Genomic DNA, 20,970 nt, shown 5'->3' with positions numbered 1-20,970 from the left:
GTATATCTGAGGCAATGCTAGTTTATGCAAACTACCTGCTGTTGTTTCAACACAAAACTTTATTTATTTCAAAAGTATTCTACTTAACTGATATGGTCTTGTCGTATTTAGGGTCAAAAATGATGAATGGTTGGAAATGAGAGTGACTCAAGTGACCCTAACTCTCCTCTACTGCCCTCTGTCTGTCCCCAGGACCTGTATTTAGGTCATCATGTCTGCCATGATCATTTTCAACCTGAGCAATTACAACCCAGGACCCTTCATTCTGGTGGGAATCCCCGGCCTGGAGCATTGCCATGTGTGGATTGGGATTCCCTTCTGTATCATCTATGTTGTGGCCCTCGTGGGAAACTGTACCCTTCTCTACCTCATCACAGTGGAACGTAGCCTTCATGAACCCATGTTTTTCTTTCTCTCCATGCTGGCCATGACTGATCTCATCCTGTCCACAGCTGGTGTTCCCAAATCACTCAGTATCTTTTGGCTTGGGGCTCGAGAAATCACATTCCCAGGGTGTCTTACACAAATGTTCTTCCACCACTGTAGCTTTGTCCTAGATTCAGCCATCTTGATGGCCATGGCATTTGATCGCTATGTGGCCATCTGCTCCCCCCTGAGATATACCACTATTCTGACCCCCAGGACCATCACCAAGATTGCAGTGGGCATCTCCTTTCGAAGCTTCTGCATCATTCTGCCAGTTGTATTCTTGCTTACACGTTTGCCTTTCTGCAGGACACGCATCATACCACACACATACTGTGAGCACATCGGTGTGGCCCGGCTCGCCTGTGCTGACATCTCCATCAACATCTGGTATGGCTTTTGTGTTCCCATCATGACAGTCATCTCAGATGTGATTCTCATTGCCGTTTCTTACACCCTCATCCTCTGTGCGGTCTTCCACCTGCCCTCCCGAGATGCCCGCCAGAAGGCCCTTGGCACCTGTGGTTCCCATGTCTGTGTCATCCTCATGTTCTATATACCAGCATTCTTCTCCATCCTTGCCCATCGTTTTGGGCATAATGTCCCTCGTACATTTCACATCCTCTTTGCCAACCTCTATGTAGTTATCCCACCTGCACTCAACCCCATTGTCTATGGAGTGAAAACCAAGCAAATAAGAGAAAGGGTCATCCTTTTATTATCTACCAAGAGTTCAGAATGATGTTTAAATATGCTATGGGAAAGCTAAACCTTTTATAGAGGATATTAATGTAAGAAGAAAGAAAAAGTAAGCTAATAATATTCAAAGTGAGAACTATATACAGGTGCTTTTACATACCTGGGAAATGGTGTGATTTTTATGAAGGAGATTATTCTATGTATATAAAATTCCCTGATGATCTGTTTACTTGTGGAATATGAGTTCACTGAATATGAATAGGAAGAAGAGGTCAAAACAGAGAACTGACTTACTTTAAAAGGAAAACACGTAAATTCTGAAATAGAGATTTGCAACTATAGAGAGAAAAATGTGTTAAGTCAGAAACATGAAGAGAGAGACTAAAAGTGAAAATATCAAAAAATAAATAACACTGAAAATATCACTCACTCTCCCGAGAACTATATAATCAGTAACTCCTCACCATCCCAGGGCAGCAGCTCTTTTTGCCCACAGGTTCTGTCCCTATGCTTTAAGAAAACCACATTTCTGCACAGAAGACATCTCAAGATCTCCTTCTTTCTTCGCCCTCAGCTCCGGAACTCAACACCACTTCAAACCACATCCAGGTGGCTGCTAAGCGGGAGGATAAGAGCTTCTTAGGTACAAACTGAGACCTGTCCTCCAAGCTCCTAACATTGTCAGTGAGCAAATCTAACAGACCTCCCACAGGAAGATACTTTATTATTCATATTTGTTTTATCAGTAAAAGTGGTATTAGTGTTTCATTTGGGTTGAATCCATTAAGGAAAACATGAAAAAGATGCCGATGAAGATTAATCAAGCTACCAAAAAGCAGCAGGAGCCAGGACTCAGAGATGAGAACAAAATGGGATATAGCAAAGGGTGGGTGTGACCAGATATACATGGTAGGAAGAGCAGTGTGTAGAGGGGACACTGTGGGGGAGGGGCACAAGAGAAATAAGCTGATCCTTTAGGAAGCCATAGAGTGATGTAGATAAGAAGTGATGTAGGTAGGAACCATGTGTGATGTAGTTAAGACATGAAGGTAGCTAGACAATGAGAGAATTTGAGGAGATATTCAGAGGGAACAGCAATACATTTTTATAAAAAGACCCTCAATTCCTCCTGAGTAGTGAGGTGACATTTGCTGAGCCTAGGAACATTGAGAATGGGCACAGGGGTGGGTAGTGGATGCATTTTGGAGATTGATGGGTTTCAAGTAAAAAAGGGAGGCTCAGAAAAAGATATTACAGAATGGTAACCACTGGATTTACCAATGAGAACATACTGACTTAGGCCATGAAAGGAAAGAGCGTCCAGGATCTGCTTCACTCCTGCCCAATTATAGAGATGGTGACACCCAACTATCTTGTTTTCTAGTATTAATGCTCACAGCCACATACCTACTACTGTCCCAGGACAGGGAGGCAGGGAGGTACGAATATCCATTGTAGAGCCATGAAGGCCCCACTCTGAAAAGCAATAGAACATCTTGACATGGGCCATGTGATCATTCTAAGAAATGTCTGGTGAGTCTCTATTGTGTTAGACATTTTCACAACCACTCGTCTACCTAGTTTGTCAACCCTTTTATAATTGCAAGAGGTAGGTACTATATTATCACCTTCTTACAGATACTAAGTGTTTTGTCTGAGCTTTTATCCAAGGAGTGGGGTCAGGGGGCAAGAGTTTGAAGCTAGATGATGTGACAAGTGGACAAGTGCAGGGCCATATTCCCACAGGCATGCGGGCTCATGTGCAATGCAAAATAATAAATATCCAGAGGCAGTATCAACTCCCAGGCTTGGGCATGGTTAACATAACTTCTTCACACTTTCCCCTTGAGAGTAAGAGGATGCCAGGATCCCTCAGGCCCTATCTATTTACTTCTTCCCCAAATTGAATATTGGCCAGAAATAATAAATGAGCAGGGAATCCATCTTTCAACCATCCCTTGCTTTCTCCTTCACTTATTTCTTTGTTTGCTTCTTGCTCTTCTTGCAGAGTTTCTACCTGGCTGTTGATACAACTTTTCTTCTTGTTGTGTGGCCCAAAACTCACCATTTAAGTAGTGTTAGTTGTTTGAGGGGTGTGGCCTGAAGTAGGAATTGAACAGAACGCAGAGGTGGGTGGGCACTTAGGGCTCAGTTTTCAGGAGCTATGCACTGAGACTGTCATTTCCTTTGTGGGGTGCTTCCCACATAGAATCGCTAGTCATGGTTACCAGAATTGCACAGATGCTCCATCAAATGAATGACAAAGATCCAGACAGATCCACAACTATACACCTAGTTTGAGCATGGCCAAGCTAATGTTGTCTGCAAAATTCTGGGTCAGACTTGTGAGGAGGACCCACCACTCTGATCTAAAGAATGGGGTTAAGTCTGCAGGTGTGTGTGTTTGTGTGTGTGTGTGTATATGTATATGTATATGTATATGCACGTATGCCTGAGAAGCTTCCTTTGGTTTGGATGCATGTATGCTCTGTTCTCTTCTTCACCGAGTGGTCTGACAGTGAAGGATGGTACAGATTATATCAAATGCGGTCTATAGGGAGACATACAACAGTCCATGCTTGCTATGGGCTAGACTGCAGCAGGGAGTGGTTTGGGGGCATGTCTTTTCTGTCCTAATAATAACTAAGAATTAGAGCTTTTAGACCCTTTTAAACACGTGGGAACCAATGAATTATACAGTTCAAATAATCTCATCTATGCTCATTTACATTTGGTAAATCGTGGAGCTGGAATTTAAGTGCTCAGCGAACTGATTGGCTCCACAGCATACCCATGTGCCAATATTTCCTTGAGTTACTATGAGCTTCTGTGTCATGTGTGTGTGTTTCACCATAATACCATAGACACATTTAATAAAATGAATACTAACACTTTATATCATCCAATACCTATTCATATTTAAATTCCCACAATTACGCATCAGCTCCCAATCCTTTTTATTTTTGTAAACAATTCATAAGAATTGCTTTGGTGGTTCATTCTCTTAAATTTCTTTAGTCTAGAAAAGTATTTTCCCCATCTAATCACCTTCCACTCTGTTAATAGCATTGACTTATTGGGAAGACCAGGCTGTTTCATAGATTTCCCTGACTTCTAGATTTGTCTGGCACAAACGACAAGCCTCAGAGATGACATTGACCATGTGTGCCCATGTGTGTGTGTTGTAAAGGCTTTGGGTGATTGTGTGAACATCTGTTGTGTCTGAGTATATGACACATAAAAAGTAGACAAGACCCCCCCTCACATTTTTATGAATCAAGGATGCCTGCAGACAAGCTGAAGAGCTGGGATTGACAGCGCTGGGTTTAGGGTCCTGATGCTGGGTGCTGTTTCAGGCTGTGAGCAGCACACAGATGGGTGGGTTTTCACATGAAAGCTGAACAACCAAATCATATCTCTACTATTGGCGAAGGTAGAGTCTTAGGCCCCCCTGAATACATAAGAAGGAGATGAAGGTCACTCAGCCAGAGAGCAGGCATACGGAGCAGATGGGGGTTGGACTGTGGCCACTGTGTGAACTTGGGGTGTGCTCCTGAGTCTAGAACCTAAAATAACAGACACTTTAGAAGAGGGTTTCTGAGGCTTCCAGGAAAGCGTTTTTCTGTATAGATAAGGGAAGGTCAGAGAGGAAAGAAGAGATCATCCTGCTTCTGTTTTACCAAAAGCAGACTGGTGGAGACCGGAAGTGTTGGTCTGGCAGATGTTGGTCTGGTAAGCTGGGCCTAAGAATGAATGAAATGTGGGGCTTGGCAGGAGGCTGAATGTGAGCTTTTTCTGTCAGGACTCAGAGGTGCATGAATAGCAGAAGCTTCCTGGCATTGCTGCTCCTGGTAGTGAGTGGCTGGCTGTATGGTGGGTTATGTGTAGAACATGAATAATGTTTCATGCAAACACATTGCTGGAGATGAAAGGAGGTATAGGAACCTAGTCTTTAAAAAAGCAATTCTCCAAGTAAAAGTTCTGGGAATTTACCCAAGAAATAGCAGTTTCAAAATCCAATTGTGAAATAGGATTTTTATATTTTCAGGTATGTATGCATGTGTTTGTATGATGTGTGGAATGTGTGTAGGGTGTACATGTACATGTATGGCATGTGTGTGGTGTGTATGTGTGTGTGGTGCACACATGTATAAGATGTATCTGTGATACATACAGGGTGCTGGGGGTGTGTTTTGCAGGAGTATGGGTTGGTGAATCTATTGTGGTAAAATGCATATTAGATTGTAAACATAGATCAGAGAATGTTTGAGATTGTCTGAGAGAATAACTGTTGTAACATCTGTGTATTTATCCAATAGAATATGGATTTGCAAGGAAACAATCCTTCTTTTGGAAATAAACTTTGACAAAGTGTGTTACTAAGTCAACATAATAGAATGTTATGCAGCTGTTTAGTGTAGAGGGTCTTGAAAATTATTTTTAGGCAGGGGGGTAGAGCAAAGACTCAAGAACCTCATCTCTATGGAACTTTTCTAAATTTTATTTAAGTTCTACATATTGTTCAGCATAGGCTAAGAACTCGGCCACTGTTGTTGAGTTGACTAAATTTTTGGATTTTTACCTCCTCCAAAAGAATGGTTAGCACACATATGTAAGAGCCTTAGCCATCCAGGAGCATTAAAAAGCAAGTATTTATGGTGAGGCAAATTTTGATATTCCACATGACAGGACAAGCAAATCTTGTCAAGATCATGTCTAGACTAAGCAACCAATAATGTCTATAAAGACCTAGAAATTATTTTCAGGGACTCCTGGGTGGCTCAGCAGTTGGGCGCCTGCCTTTGGCTCAGGTTGTGATCCCTGGATCCGGGATCGAGTCCCGCATCGGACTCCCTAGGAGGAGCCTGCTTCTCCCTCTGCCTATGTCTCTGCCTCTCCTCTCAATCTGTGTCTCTCATTAATAAATAAATAAATCTTAAAAAAAGAAATCATTTCCACCATAAAAAAAACTACACACTATAATTTTTAACTTACATCAGAGGTATATTATATCATGAGAGAGGAATTGCAGCCAGTCTGGAAGGCTGCCTGGAAGAGTCGTGTAAAGTAGCCGAGATGGCTAGAAGAAGGAACATCTTCTCTTGAGGTAGAATGACTATAGGTCTCAACATATCTGAGACAATCCTAGTTTATGCAAACTACCTGCTGTTGTTTCAACACAAAACTTTATTTATTTCAAAAGTATTCTACTTAACTGATATGGTCTTGTCGTATTTAGGGTCAAAAATGATGAATGGTTGGAAATGAGAGTGACTCAAGTGACCCTAACTCTCCTCTACTGCCCTCTGTCTGTCCCCAGAACCTGTATTTAGGTCATCATGTCTGCCATGATCATTTTCAACCTGAGCAATTACAACCCAGGACCCTTCATTCTGGTGGGAATCCCCGGCCTGGAGCATTGCCATGTGTGGATTGGGATTCCCTTCTGTATCATCTATGTTGTGGCCCTCGTGGGAAACTGTACCCTTCTCTACCTCATCACAGTGGAACGTAGCCTTCATGAACCCATGTTTTTCTTTCTCTCCATGCTGGCCATGACTGATCTCATCCTGTCCACAGCTGGTGTTCCCAAATCACTCAGTATCTTTTGGCTTGGGGCTCGAGAAATCACATTCCCAGGGTGTCTTACACAAATGTTCTTCCTCCACTGTAGCTTTGTCCTAGATTCAGCCATCTTGATGGCCATGGCATTTGATCGCTATGTGGCCATCTGCTCCCCCCTGAGATATACCACTATTCTGACCCCCAGGACCATCACCAAGATTGCAGTAGGCATCTCCTCTCGAAGCTTCTGCATCATCCTGCCTGATGTATTCTTGCTTACACGTTTGCCTTTCTGCAGGACACGCATCATACCACACACATACTGTGAGCACATAGGTGTGGCCCGGCTCGCCTGTGCTGACATCTCCATCAACATCTGGTATGGCTTTTGTGTTCCCATCATGACAGTCATCTCAGATGTGATTCTCATTGCCGTTTCTTACACCCTCATCCTCTGTGCGGTCTTCCGCCTGCCCTCCCAAGATGCCCGCCAGAAGGCCCTTGGCACCTGTGGTTCCCATGTCTGTGTCATCCTCATGTTCTATATACCAGCATTCTTCTCCATTCTTGCCCATCGCTTTGGCCATAATGTCCCTCGTACTTTTCACATCATGTTTGCCAACCTCTATATTGTTATTCCACCTGCACTCAACCCCATTGTCTATGGAGTAAAGACCACACAGATCCGACATAAGGTCATCCTTTTGTTTTCTACCAAGGGTTCAGAATGATGTGTAAATATGCTTTGAAAAGGTAATATGTTTTTATAGGGGATATTCATGTAGCACAAATAAGAAAAAGTTAATCTATTTAAAGTGAATTGTTTGTAACTGCTTTTGTGTACCAGGAAAATGGCATGTTATATACGAAGGAAGTTGGTCTATGTATAAACATTTCCTTGATGATCTGTTTGCTTGTGGAATATGAAATTGTATAGGATATAAGTAGGAAGAAGAGGTAAAAACAGAGAGCTGACTTACTAAAAGGACAATGCAATACAACTGTGCAAATTGATATTTTCAGCTGTGGAAAGAGAAAAATGTTAATTATGCCAGAGATGATGAAGAAGTAAGACAAAAAGTGAAAATATCAATGAATAATTCTTTATTTAGGGGATCTGTAGGTGGATTGAGAATATTTACAATAATATTCAATACTCATTATTATTCATGATGTGCATTGGCAGTTCTCTTTCAGTGCCCCCAACACATGAAATATTTCAGTACAAGCACTGTGAGCAGAATAATCTACCAGCAGTGATGCAATGAAGAGGAGAGAGCATATACTTTTCAACACCAATGTTTATCACCCCAGTGCTGGCAGAGGACAGTAGCTTCTAGGTTCCAAGACACATTGAGGAAGGGAACTGCAGAGATTGGGTCAGGAGATCTCATGCCAGTTCGCTGGGACAATAAAGTAGATATTTAAACCCACTGGCCTGGAGCCTGTGGAGCCCTTGTTTACAGAGTGTGTTTCCTGGAAGGTGAGAGAGAATCAAATATCAGACACATAAGTGTGGTACAGAAGAGATAAACAGAGGAACTCTACAGGGAAGTAGCGCATGCATGAGAAGATGCATCTAATTACACAAGGATCACATGGCACACAACACCATGTGTCATACTCGAAGAATGATCTAGAGTTCTTATGATAAATCTTTCATTTTAAAAAAATTATCCACTGCTTTAGAATTATCTGTTGAGTACTCACTGTATTGCAATGAGCCTCTAAGCAGTCGCGATATAAAGGTTAGTAATACAAAGAGACTCTTCCCTGCTCTATGGAGCTCATATTCTTAGGAGAGAGATTCACAAGAAACATGAAAACAAATAAATTCCCTACCTTCAAAGAGTAATGTAACTGAGAGAAAAATGAAGTGAATGCAGTGATGCACTACAAGTGGGCAAGGAGGACAGTGGCAAAGAGGACAGCACATGAAAAGGTCCTGGAACTGGAAACAGTGTGACATGACTGTGGACAGAGGAGAGGCATGTGTGGCTGGAGCACAGTGAGGTGGGGGGGGGTGTCCAGAGGAAGGGGGAAGAGGAACATGGTCAGGTCCTGTGGGACTGGAATCATCCAAACTTCGTTCTAGGAGGAGGAAACTGAAGCCTGCAGAGTGAACATGACTTCTCTAAGGCACACAGCAAGGCACTTATAAATGCAGAGCTTGAATAGGGTGTCAACTGGGTGTCAAACCCCCAGTTCAGAGATTTTCCCACTGCACATAACCTCACTCCTGAGAAAACAATGCCAGAGGGAAGAAAAAATAAGTAGGGATATCAAAGCCCATTTCTCTAATTTTGGTGAAGTCTAAGTGTTTTTATTATGCCCCATCCTACTAACTGAGGATTCTGCTCTAAGTACTAGCTTGCTAAATGTGCTCACAAATATCAGGAGATGACCTCTAATTCTCTAAGAACATGGATTAGCTAAGAGCTGATATTTTTTAAAGTTTACTGAGGAAATCTAAATAAACAGATCCTGAGCTAATTTAAACATACATACCTATTTCATCCTGTTAGTAACTCAAAGCCATGGTTGTTCACCAACACACAGGAATGGCTCCCATGAATGCTTAATGACCCAGACAAAAGCAGCACAGCAAGGGTCTTCTGCACTGTGTTCCTTACCTTCTCCCACCCTCTGTCTTTGGACCAGTTATCTGTTATTATATTTCTACCCCTCTTCCCTGGAGGATTCGTTCATTTATTTTCATGACATATTATCTCTGTGTTGGTAAGTCTATATCCTAGTGTTCATATATGATCTTCTTGATAAATCTGTGTCTTTTTCCCACCTAATAGGGCCAGTATTAGCTTTAAACAAATAATGTGGATCATGTGGCTTGCAGATTGTAAAATATTAATCTAATGTTAGCTGTTAGGTTAGTATTCTACTACTTACCACTGCCTTTGTCTTTGTCATCTGGAAAGAGAATTTCATCATCATGTTTTGCTCTGAAGTCATCCTTATCATTTAAAAACCTCCTTCCACTTTACTATTTACAGGAGTAGAAAACAGGTTAAGCCTGGTGTTTCTCTTCCCTCAAGGTCAAATCTACTGCCCCATGTGCCAATGGCTTTTTGTGGTGAGACTGGCAGCAAACATTCTGTTGCAGTGTCATGCCATGAATGACATTACATGTTCTGGTTGGATTTAATAAAGAATACTTATACAAATATCAGCAGGTAACTTTCTCACACACAAATTGACTTATCCTATATCTTTTTTCTTTTTCCAAATTCCTTATCCTTATGTTAGATATGAAATTAAAACCATACCATTTGGAGAATTGGAAGGTTTTACCTTCCCATTTTCAGAATTTAGAGCTGTGTCCTACAAATATTAGGTGTCCATGGATGTGTCTCTAAATCATCTCTTCCGGAGTTACCAGATGTCAGCATTCTTTAGATGTCTGTGTTTACATTTTTGGCACCTCTTAAATCTGAGCCCTACTCATTCCACCATTCCATTGGCCAACACCTTAGCCAGACAGTTACATAGTGTACCTAGACTAGAGAGTGCACATATAGTTTAAATTATAAGGCAATGACGTCAAAATGTAGTTATTGTGCTTAGAAGAATAATGTAGGGGGGCACTTGGGTGACTCAACCTGTTAAACATCTGACACTGGCTCAGGCCATGGTATCTGGGTCCTGGGATCCAGCCTAGCATCAGACTCCATGCTCAGTGGGGAGTCTTCTTTTCCATCTCCTTCTCCGTGTCCCTCTGCTTCTCCCCCACTCATTCTCTCTAATATCTCTCTCAAGTACATAGCTGAAATCTTTTTTAAAGATTTTATTTATGCATTTGAGAGATAGAGTATGAGTGAAATAGAAAGCATGAGCAGGGGTGTGGTAGGAGAGGAGGAGCAGAGGGAGAGGGAGAGGCCAACTTCCTGCTGAGCAGGGAGCCTGACATGGGGCTCCATCCCAAGACCTTGTAATCATAACTATAACCTAGGTCAAACACTTAACCAGGGATCCCTGGGTGGCGCAGCGGTTTGGCGCCTGCCTTTGGCCCAGGGCGTGATCCTGGAGACCCGGGATCGAATCCCACGTCGGGCTCCAGGTGCATGGAGCTTGCTTCTCCCTCTGCCTATGTCTCTGCCTCTCTCTCTCTCTCTCACTGTGTGCCTATCATAAAAACAAACAAACAAAAACACTTAACCATCTAAGCCACCCAGGTGCCCCTAAATAAATAAGATATATATTTTTTAAAACACAAAAAGTATGTAGGGCTTATTACAAATGAGTAATGGAATGGATTTACAAGGTCTCAGAAGTAAGGAGGAAGTTCAAAGTTTTTATGCTGTCCATCTGCCATTTTGAAACTTTTTAAAAATAAATACACAATGATTTATCTAATTTCAGTCCGGTGACATTCATGAAGTATCTGCTATAGGAAATAAATGCATACAGACTGGCAGTAAATAGAGATAGTAAGTACTACCCACATTGCTTACAATCAGAAAGCTTATGGGTTGGTAAAAAGAACGTATCACCTGTATAGATACTTTGCTCAGCTAATCTTATGCATTGCAATGAATGGCAGATGATGTTAAGGGAGCACAAAGGAGCATACTCAACCATTCCTCAGAGGCAAAGAAAGCTTTCCCGCAAAGTTCATTTCTGTGACTGCTTAGAAGAGCACAAAGCGCCCGGCGCGCCGGCCTGGGCGATGATGCCGGACTTCTGCGCTGCCCCCACCTGCACGAGGAAGAGCTCGCAGTCGGGCCTGGCCTTCTTCAGGTTCCCGCGGGATCCGGCCAGATGCCAGAAGTGGGTGGAGAATTGTAGGAGAGCATATTTAGAAGATAAAACACCTGATGGACTAAATCAACATTATCGATTATGTGCCAAACACTTTGAGACCTCTATGATCTGTAGAGCTATACATTTTGCAGAGGCATCAGAAAACTAAAGAAGGATTGGGTTATTTTATTTCTCAAAATTAACTGAAGCAGATACTTGTGAAGTCATTGGGAGAGTCCTTATAGGACAGTTCTTCGTGATATGCAATACCAACGATATTTGATCTTACCAGTCATTTGAGCAATCCACACAGGAGACACAGAAAACGAATAAAAGAATTGAGTGAAGATGAAATCCGGACACTGAAACAGAAAAAAAATTGATGAAACTTCTGCACAGGAACCCAAACATAAAGAAATAAACAACAGCAATGCTCAGAACCCCAGTGCAGAAGAAGGGGGTGAAGAACAGGATGAAGACATTTTACCTTTGACTCTTTTTTTTTCTTTTTTTTTTAAATTTATTTTTTATTGGTGTTCAATTTACTAACATACAGAATAACCCCCAGTGCCTGTCACCCATTCACTCCCACCCCCCGCCCTCCTCCCCTTCTACCACCCCTAGACTCTTGAACAGAAAGAAAACAAAGTACCTAAAATCTTTCTTTGAAATTTTGATTCTTATGGGAAAACAAAACATACCTCTGGATGGGCATGAAACTAATGAAATCTCAGAGGGTCTCTTTACTCCTGATAACTTTCAAGCACTGCTGGAGTGCCGGATAAATTCTGGTGAAGAGGTTCTAAGAAAGCGTTTGGAGACAACAGCAGTTAACACATTGTTCTGCTCAAAAACACAGCAGAAACAGATGCTAGAAATCTGTGAGAGCTGCATCCGGGAGGAAACCCTCAGGGAAGTGAGAGACTCTCACTTCTTTTCCATCATCACTGATGATATAGTGGACATAGTAGGGGAAGAACACTTGCCTGTGTTGGTGAGGTTTGTTGATGAATCTCATAACCTGAGAGAGGAATTTTTGGGCTTCTTGCCTTACGAAGCCGATGTGGAAATTTTGGCTGTGAAATTTCACACTACAATAACTGAGAAGTGGGGGTTAAATATGGAATATTATCGTGGTCAAGCTTACATTGTATCTAGTGGATTTTCTTCCAAAATGAAAATTGTTTTTTTAATAAATTTATTTTTTATTGGTGTTCAATTTGTCAACATATAGAATAACACCCAGCGCTCATCCCATCAAGCACCCACCTCAGTGCCTGTCACCCAGTCACCACCACCCCCCGCCCACCGCCCCTTCCACCACCCCTAGTTCGTTTCCCAGAGTTAGGAGTCTTTCATGTTCTGGCTCCCTTTCTGATATTTCCCACTTATTTTTTCTCCTTTACCCTGTATTCCCTTTCACTATTTTTTATATTCCCCAAATGAATAAGACCATATAATTTTTGTCCTTCCCCGATTGACTTATTTCACTCAGCATAATACCAAAATGAAAATTGTTGCTTCTAGACTTTTAGAAAAATATCCCCAAGCTGTTTACACACTTTGTTCTTCCTGTGCCTTAAACATGTGGTTGGCAAAATCAGTGCCTGCTGTGGGAGTATCTGTTGCATTAAGAACAATTGAGGAAGTTTGTTCGTTCTTCCATCGATCTCCATAACTGCTTTTGGAGCTTAACAATGTAATTTCTGTCCTCTTTCAGAATAATGAGCAAAAGGGTAAAGAACTGAAGTAAATATGCCATTCTCAGTGGACAGGCAGGCATGATGCTTTTGAAATTTTAGTGGATCTTCTACAAGCACTTGTTCTATGTTTAGATGGTATAAATAGTGATACAAATATTAGATGGAATAATTATATAGCTGGTTGAGCTTTTGTACTCTGTAGTGCAGTAACAGATTTTGATTTCATCCTTACCATTGTTGCTCTTAAGAATGTTCTATCTTTTACAAGAGCCTTTGGGAAAAATCTCCAGGGGCAAACCTCTGATGTCTTCTTTGCAGCCAGTAGCTTGACTGCGGAGCTGCATTTTCTAAATGAAGTGATGGAAAATATTGAACTTTATCATGAATTTTGGTTCGAAGAAGCCACAAACTTGGCAACTAAACTTGATATTCAGATGAAACTCCCTAGAAAATTCCGCAGAGCACAGCAAGATAACCTGGAATCTCAGCTCACCTCTGAAAGTCACTATAAAGAAACTCTAAATGTTCCAACAGTGGAACACATTATTCAGGAACTGAAAGATATATTCTTAGAACAGCACATCAAAGCTCTTAAATGCTTATCTCTTGTGCCCTCTGTCATGGGACAGCTCAAATTTAATACATCGGAGGAGCACCATGCTGACATGTACAGAAGTGACCTGCCCAATCCTGACACACTCTCAGCTGAGCTGCATTGCTGGAGAATCAAGTGGAAACACAGAGGGAAAGATATAGAGCTTCCATCCACCATTTATGAAGCCCTACATCTACCAGACATCAAGTTTTTTCTTAATGTTTATGCATTGCTCAAAGTCCTATGTATTCTTCCTGTGATGAAGGTTGGGAATGAACGCTATGAAAATGGGTGAAAGTGTCTCAAAGCATACCTGAGGAACACTTTGGCAGACCAAAGGTCAAGTAACTTGGCTCTGCTTAACATAAATTTTGATATAAAACATGATATGGATTTAATGCTAGACACATATATCAAACTCTATACAACTAAATCAGAGCTTCCTACAGATAACTCAGAAACCATCGAAAATACCTAAGAGACTTTTAAAGTAGGCTTTCTCTTATGTTTGATATTTGGAAAACTCTGTAAGAAATTTGAAACATCTTACAGAAAGAAAAGCTGTCGGGTGTATGTAGGCCACTTAATCACCGAATATCTTGACTTATTGACCTCTCATTAAGTACATTAGCCATTGATAATCTGCCTATTTAAAACGGCCCCTGATTGAACTCCTGTGCTTTGGAGACATAACTGTTCTTCCAGAAGATAGCGTTGAAAGTGCCACATTACACTTCTACGGGATCTCTGCTACTAGCACTTGGGAATTGTTTTAGTTAAGTCATTTTAGACATAACATTTATTATCACTGGATCCAATTGTCGGGTATTGAGCTATCAGTTCTTAGGAGAAAATAGATTTTGAAGAGGTGTGGGCAGAAGGAGTACATTTTGTAAAATGTTACAAGGAAGCTCACGAGTGACCTTTGAATAGTAGGGGTGTTAGTATGTTAAAAATTTATAATGGAGTTAAGGGAGTTACCAGACAGAGAGAAAAGTGAGCTTGCCAAGCAAAGATTGCAGTGTTTGATAAAGATTTTGTCTTTATCAAACGAACTTAAAGGAACAAGTTATACTTAAAGTTTGAATGAGAGAACCTGCCATTGTTCCACATTGGGTTGTTGCTGTTTACATTCCTTTGTTGAGCCTACATCCTCATGAGCTGTTTAGCAAGTATATGTTGAACACCTATGTCTTCGTAAGCTTTTTAGCAGGTGTATGTTGAACACCTCTGTTCATGGTCAAGACAGGATCAGAGGCCATGGATACTGACAACTGATTTGTCTGTTTTCCTCTGTCTTTTCCCATGACTATTATCTACTGCCTCATCTTGATTTATAACCAAAACCTGAAAAAAATAAAAATAAAAAAATAAAAATAAACAAAACCTGGAAAACCTACAAAGATAAGTGTTTTGTGGTTATCTAGGAATAATACAGAAAATACTGCTGTTATTTTTGGTGAAGAAAATCAATTTTGTATAGTTTATTTCAACCTAAATAAAATGTGAATTTTGTTTAAAAAAAAGAAAGAGCACAAAACAGTTGAGCCACAAGAATAAGGCGAACAGGACCTGCCAGCCAGAGGGGATCACCTGAACCTAAGGTGAGAAACCATGTGTATCAAAAATCTGTTTGTCTAGGTTGCTGAAGGAAGCATCCATAGTGATGATGGCATTGCTCAGGGGAGTTGTAGGAGTTCAGCAGTGAGAAATAGGGGAACTCATAAACTAATCTTCAGTGAATCTAGGAAGCTGATTGGAATATCAGTAGATGAGATTTGTAAACTATCCCATAGCTTGATACTCTTTTTGACATTTGAACGTTAATAACTGTTCACACATTCTTTGCTTTCTCCTTTAAACTAATTAAGAGATAGTTATAGAAGTCAAACAAATGGATATATGAATATGTGCCTTATTTCTGTTAGTGTCATATTTGTGGATGAGCACTGGGTGTTATTCTGTATGTTGGCAAATTGAAGACCAATAAAAAATAAATTTATTATTAAAAAAATAAAAATAAAATTGTGAATGTGATATGAGTGTGTATTCAGGTTAACTTCCTACTATTTTATTTCCAAGTATAAACTTGGGGAGACACAACCTAGAGTAAGTCAAGATCTACTGATCTACCCTAGATCATTCCTCTGCTGAAGAAAATGACTGAATCACGAAGGTGGATATACTTCCATGGGAACATATAGAGAGAGGCCTCTAGAAAAATTCTTCTCAAAATATCAATGAGGAAGGACCACTTTTTTTTAATGTCCCCAAACTGTAGATTAAGGTTTTTGTAAAATAAATTTCTAGAAAAATACATTTTTAAATAATCATAGAATACACAATCTCATTTCTATTATTGTATCCAAAGGCATAATATATAAGTATTATTAGAATAAACAGAGGAAACAAACGAAAGATTTGCAGAAATGTACATACTGTTTCTTGAAAGTGTGTATTGTGGTATTTACTGAAAATTTATATTACATTGTGAAATTGTCATTCTGCAATTATAGTTAAACAAAAAGCTATGAGTGGAAGAGTGAAAGCCTCACAGTAAAATCCATTATATCCTTTAAAACAATGGCATGCCATGCATATCATATTTAAAGTTTTAATGTATCAAATGAACTTTTATCTTTCTTCTTAATTTACCTAACATAACTTGGCTTGATGTCAATGCTACTTGTAAACAATAATTTATGACTAAACCATTTTTTGGTGTATTGTTTGCTTAGGTTCTGCATTTCTACCCTTAGCAGTAGGCGAATGTGTCTCTAAAAGGTCTATTTTTTTAAAGATTTTATTTATTTATTTATGAGAGACACAGAGAGAGGCAGAGACATAGGCAGAGGGAGAAATAGGTTCCCTACAAGGAGCCTGATGTGGGACTGGGATCATCCCCTGAGCCAAAGGCAGATGCTCAACCACTGAGCCACTCAGGCTTCCCCAATATCTGTGCATTCTTCAAGAGCAAATGAAATATACTTTTCCAGCTTTATTTGTTTTGTGAGTTGGCTTCTGTATCACTAGCAAGTCCCTAAACATGTGATGTTATGTGGTCATTGTAAAATGGGCAGCCTGCTTAGGCACATATTCTGACAAACCGCAGTACGGGATGGATTCCTCACTTGGAACTCCTAGGAATCAATTGTCATGTTTGCAAAGTGGACTTGCTGTTTCTGTCTCTGGACCATATCTCAGCCACTGCTCTCACATGCTCCTGCCCAGTGTATCCACACACTCTCTGCAAGGGAAAGGCCAGTCATGAGAAGAGTTTATTGGACTGTTCTAGAATATTGAAACACATGATTACTATAGTAATAAGGATGTTTTTGTTGTTTTTTGGAAACCAGTAGGTTTGTTCTGTGACAGTGTAAATACGGAACAAGTCATTCAAACTAGGTCTAAAAACAAATATAAACTGTAGGGGACATATTTTGAAATATCTGGTGTTACCACATCTTCTTCTGCCCTGATAAATGGAAGGCAGGGCATTTTTGAGAGAGGGAAGATTTGTGAAATACTGTCTACTATGAGGGTCCAGTAGCTACCCCATGTGGGTCCCGCAGGCATCTCAGATAGCCAGAGTTTGTCCTTAAGCTGACACTGTAAGCCACACACTGTAAGCTGACACTGTAAGCTGAGTAATGTGTCAGCTCTCCCAGGCTCAAACACCCTGCTGGTGCTCCGGTTTGCTGCTCTACTCTTCACACCACCTCTTGGGGAAGGTCCATGAATTGTCATTGTATAAAAGAAAAAAAAAATAGCTCAAAGAATAAGACACTTACTCTAGTCTGTTTAACAGTGGAATCTATCCCATTTTTGCCTGATTCAACAGCCCAGGCTCTTCCCCCACACTGCTTTGTCTGTATATCGGGCTAGGGGGCAGAAACAGTGCTAAGTAATGAGGACTGTCCATGTCAAGGTGGCAGCTGGGGTTGTTATTGTGCAGCAGGAAGCATGTCTCCATCTGAGTCTGCTGTGCCCCACCCAGGGCTCTACAGAGACCTCCCTGCTTGGTCTCTTCCTTTCCAGGGCTCTGAGTGCATGAGGCATGGAAACCTGGGGGGACTAAGAGAGTCAGCAGAGATGACTGCAGACTGTTGCCGATCCCTCATTAATAGTGCACAGCTGAGACTCACAGGTTCTCAATCCCACCAGGGACACAAGGTCCATGCTCCACCTGATGCCCTGAGAAGAGACCCATAAATTCTTCCTGCCCACATCTGCTCTCCCCAAGGCTTGCCTGAGAGTACCTTCAGAGTCCTCAGATCACTGATGCCCTGACTACTGAATGGACAGGCTGGAGCAGCAGGGACTGGAGCAGCACTGCATAGATGGAGGCTGGACGTCTCTTCATCATTAACCCCACCTCCCCAGCAGAGAGGTGAGAACTCCTGACCCATCAGCAGTAGGAATTCCTCAGCCAAGATCAGTGTCATGTACACAGGGTCTGAGGGCTCTTGAAAAGCTCATCTTCCTTGCCCTACCTGGATTCATCTCATAGTGAGCCAAGTACTGAAAGTCCTGATAGCAGTGCCAGCCCTCCTGTGAATCCTTCAGAAATACTTTGTCCTGATAGAAATGTGGTGTTTAGACTCATTTTCAGAGAACAGCTCTGGGGTGCCAGGGAGAGCATGGGTGGAGGCCAGTTGTGGCTGTTAAGTTTGAAAACTGGAGTGAAGTGTCATCACTTGCTTGTCACTGTTTCTGGGTCAGAAATATGTGGAAGGTACAGGTTGGGAACCAAGGAAGAGAGATTAAAAGATATTCTCTATTTTATTTGGGAATTTTGTATTTAATCTACTTTTCTTGGCTCCATGATTCCTGTAAAGCAGGTGCATTTATTCTTACCTCAATATATGTAAAGGAAATAAAGGCATAGAGAGGTTGAATATCTTGTGCAAAGTCCCACAGCTGGTAGGTGGCAGACCTAGGGTCTGAACCATATACTGTGGCCATGGAGCTCACTCCAAATCTTAACCACTATGCTAAAGGGGGAGTACATGGCAACAAGTGGATCATTGTGCCTGGCTTCCCTCTCACTCCTACCTCCACAGGGAGCATGAGGATCATGAATTCTGATTAAACCAACGGCCAAAGTGCTTAATCCGTTCACTCCAAATCATATGACAAAGCTGGGACTGAACACATGCTGCCAAAGTTCAGTTCCCGAACTCTTCCCCTCTGCCTTCTTTCTGTGTGACTGCTTCCAGCTGCATTTAATACATTCCTTGTTCTGCTCCTCCCTGGACAGAACACTTGTGCCCCCAGCCCCTTGGGCAGGACACAGTCTGTGAGCCACTCTGAGGAGAAGCAGGCAGCGTGAGAAGGATCATCAGCACAGGAAGAGGGAGGATCACGGGCTCTGGCTTGGAACCCACGGGGGCGAGGCCACAGATGGATCAAGGTGAGTCTGAGTCTGTGGCTGGTTCATGCAGGTGTGTGTGTCCCAGTGCCCCCAGTGACTCATGCTGGCAAGCATGCTTTGCCTGTGTGAATGGAGTCAGAACAAGGACCTCCTCAGAGTGGGAGGGTGGAGAGGGGGGAACCCAGGTCAGATGAGCTGCTGAATCTGTGTGAGTGGCAGAGTAGCTTCTCCTGCCAAGAGGAAAAGTGCTGTCTGCTGGGAACAAGGCAAAGACTTCCCAGGCAGGAAAGGGTCCTGGACTAGGATCCAGGAGACCTTATTCCTCGTCCCAGCTGTGTGTGACCCGGGCCTCACTGTGCATTGGTTTCCTGATCACAGAAAGGGGCATGGACGGTGATGGCTACTGTCAGAAGACTGTAGTTTTTTAGTCAGATGAGTTTTGATTCAAATCCTAGTTTTATTTACTAAATGTGTGACCTGTAGTAAGCCTGTTGACCTGTAAGAAACCAAATTCCTTCATTCATTTTATGGGAACATTAGCAAATCCACAGGTAGCTAGGGAATCCGCGGGTCAGCATATGGCTCTCAGCAAATGCTGTAGCACCCAAAGTCCTGACCCTCATCACCACCTACCTAAAATCTCTGGGGAACTGGTGATTGCTTCTCACAGGCCTCATTCATACCCTGCAGGGATAGAACCAGGGTGAACCAGGAGATGGAACTGGATCCTGCACTGCCTGTTCTCAACCAGACTGTGCTCACCTCTGGGCCTGGGCCTTTTGTCCTGTTGGGGGTGCCAGGACTGCAGACCTTGCATGCCTGGCTTTCAGTGCCTGTGTGTCTGCTGTACATGGCTGCTTTGGCAGGGAATGCCCTTCTCTTGGGGCTGGTAGCCACTGACAAGACACTTCAGACACCCATGTACCAGCTGCTGGGGCTTCTGGCAGCCGCGGACTTGGTTCTGGCCACATCCACAGTGCCCAAAGCTCTGGCTGTGCTCTGGGGCCTGTCAGGGGAGATCTCCTTCGCAGCCTGCCTAGCCCAGCTCTTTGTAACCCATGTGACCTTCATTGCTGAGTCTTCAGTGCTCCTGGCCATGGCCATAGACCGCTATGTGGCCATCTGTCAGCCTCTGCGCTATGGGGCACTGCTTACCCAGCGTGTGGTGGGCATAGTGGCAGTAGCCGCAGTGACCCGTGGTGCCTGTGTCATGGCACCTCCAGTGGCCTTGCTCCAGAGACTGCCTTACTGTGGGCAGCGGGAGCTCCCCCACACCTACTGCGAACACATGGGTGTGGCTCGGCTGGCATGTGGCGACACACGCCCCAACGTTTGGTATGGCTTGGCCACCACATTGCTGTCTCCAGCCCTGGACTTAGGGCTCATTGCTGCTTCCTATGCCCTCATTCTCCGTGCTGTATGTCGCCTGCCATCCCATGGTGCCCGCTGCAAAGCCTTGGGTACCTGTGGGGCGCATGCCAGCGTCATCACTCTTTTCTACACCCCTGCCCTCTTCTCTTTCCTGGCTCACCGTTTTGGCCGCCACACAGTGCCCAGTCATATCCACATCCTCCTGGCTAACCTCTATGTGGTGGTGCCACCTGCCCTTAATCCTGTGGTCTATGGAGTACGTACCCAGCAGATTGCTCAGAGGCTCCGGTACTTGCTTCGGCTCTGGTGGGCAAGGGCAGTAAGGGATGTGGGCCCCGAGAGGGCCTCCCGTGGCAGTGAATGAGCACCTGTTTGCTGCAGGATGTGCCCTCAGATGGCTAAATGGTGCTGTGAGGCTCCTCTGCCCAGAATGCTAAAGAAGGTATCTTCATTATCTGCCAATAGGTGGCGCTCTGGTC

The 20,970-nt window shown here is 42.7% G+C and overlaps 3 protein-coding genes, 1 long non-coding RNA gene and 1 pseudogene across 4 annotated transcripts; 4 read left to right on the top strand and 1 right to left on the bottom strand.

The window, feature by feature from the left end:
- The first annotated feature begins 211 nt into the window (after window positions 1-211).
- LOC144295365 (olfactory receptor 52H1-like) lies at window positions 212-1,233 on the top strand. Its single transcript, XM_077867753.1, has one exon. It carries the CDS (start codon window positions 212-214, stop codon window positions 1,166-1,168), a length of 957 nt encoding a protein of 318 aa, XP_077723879.1. The 3' UTR covers window positions 1,169-1,233.
- A 5,231-nt stretch (window positions 1,234-6,464) lies between these two features.
- Window positions 6,465-7,421, top strand: LOC144295364 (olfactory receptor 52H1-like). Its single transcript, XM_077867752.1, has one exon. It carries the CDS (start codon window positions 6,465-6,467, stop codon window positions 7,419-7,421), a length of 957 nt encoding a protein of 318 aa, XP_077723878.1.
- Window positions 7,422-7,808: 387 nt separating this feature from the next.
- On the bottom strand, window positions 7,809-12,722 carry LOC144294797 (uncharacterized). Its single transcript, XR_013362173.1, has 3 exons — window positions 12,150-12,722; window positions 11,738-11,810; window positions 7,809-11,527 (listed from the first exon to the last, which is right to left on the bottom strand). It is a non-coding gene; the product is annotated as an uncharacterized LOC144294797 (long non-coding RNA).
- On the top strand, window positions 11,378-15,063 carry LOC144294796 (52 kDa repressor of the inhibitor of the protein kinase-like; annotated as a pseudogene).
- Window positions 15,064-19,835: 4,772 nt separating this feature from the next.
- Window positions 19,836-20,855, top strand: LOC144295147 (olfactory receptor 52D1-like). The gene has a single exon (XM_077867612.1). It carries the CDS (start codon window positions 19,836-19,838, stop codon window positions 20,853-20,855), a length of 1,020 nt encoding a protein of 339 aa, XP_077723738.1.
- Window positions 20,856-20,970: the final 115 nt, after the last annotated feature.

Source organism: Canis aureus, chromosome 23 (assembly GCF_053574225.1).
Source record: "Canis aureus isolate CA01 chromosome 23, VMU_Caureus_v.1.0, whole genome shotgun sequence".
NCBI classification, from domain to species: Eukaryota; Metazoa; Chordata; class Mammalia; order Carnivora; family Canidae; genus Canis; species Canis aureus.
This window is presented reverse-complemented; position numbering and strand designations above follow the sequence as displayed.